At 41.0% G+C, this 7,608-nt stretch overlaps 1 protein-coding gene across 1 annotated transcript in view; it reads right to left on the minus strand.

Moving 5' to 3' along the window:
• Positions 1–853: 853 nt before the first annotated feature.
• Positions 854–7,608, minus strand: part of LAP3 (leucine aminopeptidase 3) — a gene marked incomplete at its 5' end in the record, with an annotated part of 14,022 nt that continues 7,267 nt past the window's right edge. Inside the window, 7 exons of the mRNA XM_010015752.1 lie at positions 854–1,064; positions 1,174–1,286; positions 2,128–2,207; positions 3,851–3,953; positions 5,301–5,389; positions 6,771–6,895; positions 7,589–7,608. The exon at positions 7,589–7,608 is cut by the window's right edge and continues 163 nt beyond it. Of these exons, the coding sequence (XP_010014054.1) occupies positions 866–1,064; positions 1,174–1,286; positions 2,128–2,207; positions 3,851–3,953; positions 5,301–5,389; positions 6,771–6,895; positions 7,589–7,608 (729 nt within the window). The remainder of the gene's footprint in view (positions 1,065–1,173; positions 1,287–2,127; positions 2,208–3,850; positions 3,954–5,300; positions 5,390–6,770; positions 6,896–7,588) is intronic.

Here is a 7,608-nt window from a genome sequence, read left to right on the forward strand (position 1 = left end):
CCAGCCCGGTAAGCACCCCTTCAGCAGCACCTGTGCCACACCGGCGTTTCACAACGAATCCCACCCCCGGGTCCGGATCCCTCCGGTTCCCAAGAATGCATCGCCTCAGGCGGTAATTGCCAAGTCTGTTTGACGTTTGAACTGATTCGGGGAACACCATCCCTGCTGCGAGCCCGACAGGCTCACACCAACAGAAGGGAAGCAGCAGGATGACAGAAATCATGTGGGATGGTGGCAGGTTCCCCCACCCCAAAACCATCAACCTCTAACCTGCGGTCATTAGCTTCTGTAAAACAGTTACAATACACACTCGTGTTGGCACTTGTTGAAGACTCACAATATAACTGACTGCTGAAGCCAGGCTAACCCCAGTAATAGCAACAGCCCATCACTTTACCTCAACACACACCGACGACAGTTTTAGTTGTTCCAAGGAAAAATGTGAAACAGCACTTTTATAAACCCCTTTGCAAAGTAACTACTCACAGCACCTGTGATTCACCCCAAACCAAGGCACTGCTATGATCTCCATCTATTGTTAATCCTCTCACTCAACGCACACACCCAAATAAGAGATTTATTGTTTGCAATAATTACGCTTACTTTACATATAAAATAGGTCAGATGCTTTCCATCATCATGTTTTGATACTAAGTATCTCAATAGTTCAAACTATTTTTTATTTTAAGCTGCTTAATATGGGTTGAGAAATCTCAAAGGTGAGATACTCTTACCCAAGTAATGATTTATAAAATGCAGTTGTAGCTTGTTGCTGTGATGAAAATATTATTGGGCTATTCATTTATGAATAATACTTTTCCAGATTTTTTTCTTAAGGCAGAGTCGATGACTTAGAGTAAGTATTTTATGTGATATTGTGACTATCTTGGCTCAGTCGAGCTGCAAACTCCACCAACGTTCTCGTAGGCCGCCCTGCCATACCTTTTCTAAGGTAGGGCACCTCATCTTTATTTGACATCACACCAGCTATGTCTAGATGAGCCCAGTGGGAGGCAGTCACGAATTCCTTTAGGAATGCCGCAGCTGTGCATGCTCCTCCAGCTCTGTGGGAAGCAGAGAAAGTGTATTGTTTCTAAAGCAACACCAACAGAATAAACATTAAAGGACTGCACTGAAGGGAAGGGGCACATGAAGGATACTGGTACACCTTACCTGCTGTACTTTCCAATGTTACTCAGATCTGCAAGAGGACAGTCTGTTACTTGTTTTGTGTAATGCTCAAAAAGAGGCATTCTCCAGACTCTGTCTCCTGTCACAATGCTGGCCTGAAACAGGAACACTGACAGTTTAGGCAAATTTATTTTTTCTCTTTTTTAAACTGCACTGATAACCCCCAGTTTCACATGTGCTTATTTTTGTTTAGCTTTGATTAGTCTAAAAATCTTTAGCCCAATATAGCATTAGGTATTTGGAAATACACTACAAAATGAAACAGTGTATTTCAGAAGTAGTGAATCCTACTTTTTAGGTACTTTAGTGTTAGTCAAAAGGCAAAATCTAAAGACTGTTGGTTTTTTTTCTTTAACCCTACTACCACGAATCTGCCTTCAGAGGCTGCCTTTGGCCATCACGTTTCTGCCACTCACTAGGCCCCCTCTGAATTTTGCGCTCAGTGTTGTTAAGCAAGATCAATTCTCTTTTTAATATGAATGAATCATAGAGTGCTTTGGGTTGGAAAGGACCTTAAGATCATCTAGTTCCAACCCCCCTGCCATGAGCAGGGACACCTCACACTAGACTGTGTCACCCAAGGTCTGTCCAACCTGGCCTTGAACACTGCCAGGGTTGCAGCATTCACAACTTTTATCAATTCCTTTAAGCCAGAGCTTATGTATATGCAGTAAGTTACCAGAACATGCAAATCCTCAAGATGATGTGTGTGCTGTTTGCTGTATGATATGAAACCTCAAAAAAGATCTAGTAATTAACAGTCAAAATTAATTACTTTCAATTTTGGTACAGTACTAACACCATTTCTAAGAGATTTCAAAATGTAATAATACACCTTTTAGATTTGTATAAAGTAAGACTTTCAGTAATGCACTAGCTTTGCAGCAACAGCTATTACTGAATTACTACTATGATTTAACAGTGCAGCTGGCTTACCTCATAAAGGTGATTCCAAAGCCAAGATGAGTTTGTGAACACTCCAGCTGCAGCAGACCCCAGTGCAACATCCATGGCACCTACAGAAACACATGTTCAAGGTTATACCACAAAGGCAGAAAGCGGACCTGAGCTATTTCTCTGCATCCTGACTCCTCACAGAACTTTCCAGTTTTAATTCCCACTATCAGTAATTTCTAAAGTCTGCAAGAACTAAAGATTTTAGTACACCTGCATTTCTAAAAGTTTAAGTGTTGTTAGAACGTTTGTATAATCTAATACAAGAACTCATAAAAAATTATAATCTATCTCATTAAACTACAATTTTCTGTTTTCAGCTCAGTGTTTCTTAGCATTATTTCTAATAGAATGCATTCAGCAACAGCACTGTCCCCCCCCCAAAAAGTCTCAATTTTATTGTTTCCATACAGAACATATAAGGGAGTGAGGGAGTGAACATTTTGCAGTTTAGAGACCTCTACAATTTTCGAGCTGATGCTTTCCCTTTTGTGAATTTCATTTTCATAGATACTAACCCATGCCTAAAGCAGAGGGATTACATACGTATTTGTTTATTTGATGCCACAGAACTGCTTCTATAATGCTAACACTCAATTTTCAGTGAGATGAAATAAAAAAAAGAAGAAAAAATGTAGTTTAACAAGATGGTACGTCAAAGAAATTCCTACAGGAGCTCTCCTCCTCTGTGCTTGGTGCCCAAGGATCCCCAAACCAGAATAATCTATAGTTGGAATGAACTTTTATCACACCCTTTTTATGAGAATACTTTCATATAAGCAAATGATCTTAAAATCATCTTCCCTTCTGTCTAGTCAAATTTTCCACAGAATTTGAACCAGTGAAACGGATGGAACATAATTTAAAGCACTAGTAGAGAATATATAGAAAGATAATGATTTTGTTTAGTATATTCATTAAGCAACACAGTAAAGTCCTGTCTGAACTACTCTTCCATGTTTGCTCTCATTTCAGCTACAGTTGCCCATGGTAGTTCATGAGATGCATACACAATGCTGGTTTTAAATTTGAATTATAACCTCATTCATATACAGCTATAGAGATGAAACAATTAAAGAACATACTATGCCTGAAAGTATGCAAACGTCACGTAAAATAAGAGATGCTTCAGTCAAATTCTTGGGAAGATGATAATGACTCTCCTATTCTATTGTCTAGAATCATGGAGACCTGAGCTAGCCCACATGATGGAAGAGCTGGTGCAGGCTAGGTCAGAGCTCAAACACTCAGGAAGCCCTTCACAAAGAAGCTATTTTGGCTCAGCATGGCCAGTGCCATATGGACCTGGCAGGATTCTTCCACCACCACACCAGCATCTCTGTGTCACATGGCCCCAGGAACTGGGAAGGCTTAACTCAGAAATGGAAGCACTGGGAAACGCTGTGCAGAAACATCCAAGTCTGCCCAGGTTTTCCTGCTTCATTCCAGCTCAGCTGGGCCAGTCCAAGTTCACCTGTGTTGCTACATGCCAACACCCTCCCCAGTCCTAAAGACACTGTTCAAGTTGTTAAGAGCATAAGCTGTGCTAGTTGTTGTCCTACAGCGTGTAAAATCTTCTCGGTTGCTTTTGAATTCAGGTTGGCTTTATCTACCCACTGTAACTAATCCCAATTAATGAAACTAAACCCAGTTAATGAAAGTAACAACTGACCTGCAAAATAAGCAGGGGAGGGAGATTGCTTACCTGTTAGTGTTGCAGCATTCACAATGGCCCTTGCATTAAAGCTGTGGGCATAACAGAGAGCATCAGCTAGCAGTAGTCTTCCTTCTGCATCTGTGTTATCTACCTTCAGGTGCAAAAATAGTAATAACAGATTAACTACTAAAAACATCCCTTTCACTGACTTATTTCTTACATGATATCTTAAATAGCTGTCAGATTATAAATGCACTGCCACAGGCCCCAGGGTAACCAAAATTGACTCTAAAAAAAAAACCAAAAAAACCACACAAAACAAAGAAAAATAAAAAGACAGTATTGATACAAGGTTATGTTTATAAAATAAAAGTGTATCTGTAGCTGAGGCCAAGTGATCTTTCAGCACTGCAGCCTCTTTTGCATAGGTCTCTGTGCCCCAGAAGAGCCTGGAGATGTGCCACGGCGGAGCCCAAGAGCTGCTTCAGAGCAAGCAGAGATCTGGCCCATGGAAACTGCAGCTGAGGAGGAGCGGGTACCACAGCACAAGTGAGTGCCTGGAAACACCTCCTTGTTAGCCTGCTTTCTCTTTGGAGCTTGAAACTTTTCCCCTCTTAAAAATAAAAATCAGCCCCCTTGCTCCTTTCCTCTTTCAGGGAAGACTGATGATGAATTCTGCAAGATTAATTGCATGGTGTGCTCTGAGCCACTAGCACTTTCCTGCAAGTTTCTTCTTGGTGGGGGAATATGTACCCAGTCTTTTCCTTCAGATCAGGGGGTGACTGAACTCAGTTTTGGGAAAAGAACCTCAAGAAACTGGAAGGTTCGACAAGTCAAAGATGCAGAGTCACAGAAATTCAGATAGACAGAAATACTGATTAAGCCATCTACTTCTGCACAAAATCAGTGACCTACAGCACAATGGCTTGCTCTACCATTTAATCTATTAAATGAGTATGGAACAGTCTGGATTAAATATGAAATATGTATTTTGGGTACTGATTTGGCAACCAACAGCTCATATGACTCAGAGTTCTGATTGTCCCAAGGAGCTTGGCACTGTAAAAGCCTTGGTTATGTGACCAGGGAACTAATACTCTTATGTCTCACTACAGATAGCAGGGAAGTGTCCTGAAGGGTCACTGGAAGCAATTAATGTTCTTCATTCTGACAGAGAACTTGTATTTATGAGCACTGTAACAACCTCTTGTGCTAAACCCAGATTTTATTGCACATGCAGTAAATGACTGCACTTTTCAGCTTTTCCTAGCAACTTATAAAACGTGTCTCATCTCTTCAATCTATATTTATATTTGAAACAATCCCGTGACAGCAATTTCTAATTCATAACATGCTGCTTACATTTTTAAGAACAGTGTATTTGTGCTGCTTATCTTTCTAAAGGGCCTTCTCAAACATGTCCTCTGACCGCAGTCATAACTTGATTATTTAAACCAACTCGCTAAAAGTATGAAAACCCCACGTTTCACATACATACCTGTATTGTTTTTCCATTCTTGGCTCTAACTACATCCCCAGGCTTGTTTGCCTTGCCACTAGGCATATTTTCACAGAGGGGTGCCAAACCTCAGAGAGAAAAAGAAAAGTGAATTACTAGTTTCTTTCTCAGAAAAAAACATAGAAAAGACACTTAGGAAAACACCCTCAACACCTCCTTAAGGGAACAGTACTATTCTCATCTTAAATTTATGCTCAAAAATCCCAATCTTCCTGGTTACTGAAAGACACATGGTCCAGTTTTCAATTAGGAAAATTCCTCTATATGCTGCACCACCACTTTTTCCCACCTACACCATTTTACCACTAGGATTTACTTCTACTTTTTGCCTGGACAAGTGAGATCAGAGAAGCAGCAAATATTATCTTACGTTTTCCATATATGAATGTTTAGTCACATGTAAAGAGATTTATTTCTGCTCAAACTAACACTCTGCCCATTGTAACTACACATTGTGTAATGTCAAGAGGGGTCCAAGGACCCACCATAGGACTCCAATCATAAGAAAAGCAAATAGAGATGAGCAAAAGAGAGCGTCAGCCTCAAAGCTCCAGTTATGAATGGGATAATAGGATGAAAGGCACGCCACCATTCCCAGGGAAAACAAGGAACAAGCGAATTGTGGACCACCAGTTTTCAGTGGAATTGCGTTCACGGACTCCTGCTCCACTGGTTCAGCCCTTCCCAGTGCACACTTTGAGCGAGGAACGGTGTGAGGGTGGGTTTCGCTGCCCTCTACTGGCCGAAGAATAAAAGTGAGTAAAATACTAGTTCCCCGCAAGTCAAGATTGTCAAACATAAAACTTACTCTGGAACGGATTACATGTCATCCCCAGCTGGTTTTGCCACGGTTCCTGAATCAGCTCATTTAATTTTAGCTGTGCAACATTTTTGTAATAAAAATAAGCATTGCTCATACTTGAAAGTAGTATCAACAGACTGGTTTGGGTTGGTTGCTTTAGATTTCTGCTGAGCTATTCACCCAAAGAAACAAAAGCTGATCCCTATTCCTGTTCAGCTGTGGCACATGGTCATGAAGGTAGCTCAGCTAACTCCTTTTAACTTCTAATTGCCTTGACCGATCTCCACACTCCTTCTTGCAATGAAGGATTGGGACTTCCAAAAAACTCATTGAAAGTGACTTTATTAACTTTATTTATTATTAACTTACTTTATTTATCTCCTAAGATATAAAAATCATGCTTTTAAAATCTGAATTCAGTGTTGCGCTACTTTATTCAAGCAAAGCCAGTAATTGTGTGAAAAGCAAGCAGAATGGGAAGAGAGGCTGAACAAGGGAAGGAGAGCAGCAGGTCTGCAAGAGGCAACGACATTTCTCCAAGAACGTGACCAGTGCTGATCTAGAACCCAGTGCTGATCTAGAACATTTCTGTTGAAACAAAATCTTGTAAAATTCAGATTTCTGGCTTCTCACACACACACACTTACCAATTATGTTAAGAGGGAGATTTAAAGCTGCTGCTGTCACAATGGCTGAGCAGACAGTCGCTGCCCCTCCCATATCTGCTCTCATCGCATCCATACCTGATGACGGCTTCAGTGAAATGCCACCACTGCAACACACAGCACAAGTACCATCAGCATGGAGGAGATTCATGTTGCATATGTTGAGAGTATTCTGCCCAACAGTATGTTTCAGCACCAAGTATCAGTAAATGCTAGACTTGGTTCCTGCAACACTCTAGTAAGCATATGGAAAGCAAGGCAGCTGGGGGCTCCTTTCTGATAAAGTATGTCCCCAGCTTATTTCCTCGTAACTAGGATGCCATAAAAATATGCAATGGACTAACTCAGTGGTCTTCAGAGTAACAGAAGAGCACAAAACAAGAAGAAAATAGTACACCTGGTAAAATGAGCATATGGAAGGGGACATGAAAAGCAGTTACAAGGAACTGCTGCAATACATGAACTGTTTTCTCTTTCCCTAGGCACAATCTAAGTGTCCAGTGATGAGTGCAATCCTCAACATGTACATTCCTCACCCAGAGGTTTGCTCAGGCCCAAAAAATTCTTTCCCCAGAATTTCCATTTCCCCCTTACAATAGGAGGATGTATCAATTCCTGTTTTGTCCAACCACTCAAGCTTGCCTTATTCCCAGGAAAGGCAGCACAATCTGCTATCTAAGGCAAGTTCACTGGAATGGCATTGGAAGATGTGCTGAGTGAAGAAAAAGCATCTCCCCACTGAACATGAACAGCAGGAAGGCATTTCCCCACTCTAGTCACTAGAGTATTAGCGCACATACCTGTCAAATGTAACTCCTTT

Source organism: Nestor notabilis, unplaced genomic scaffold, assembly GCF_000696875.1.
Source record: "Nestor notabilis isolate BGI_N333 unplaced genomic scaffold, ASM69687v1 scaffold32865, whole genome shotgun sequence".
Lineage (NCBI taxonomy): Eukaryota > Metazoa > Chordata > Aves > Psittaciformes > Psittacidae > Nestor > Nestor notabilis.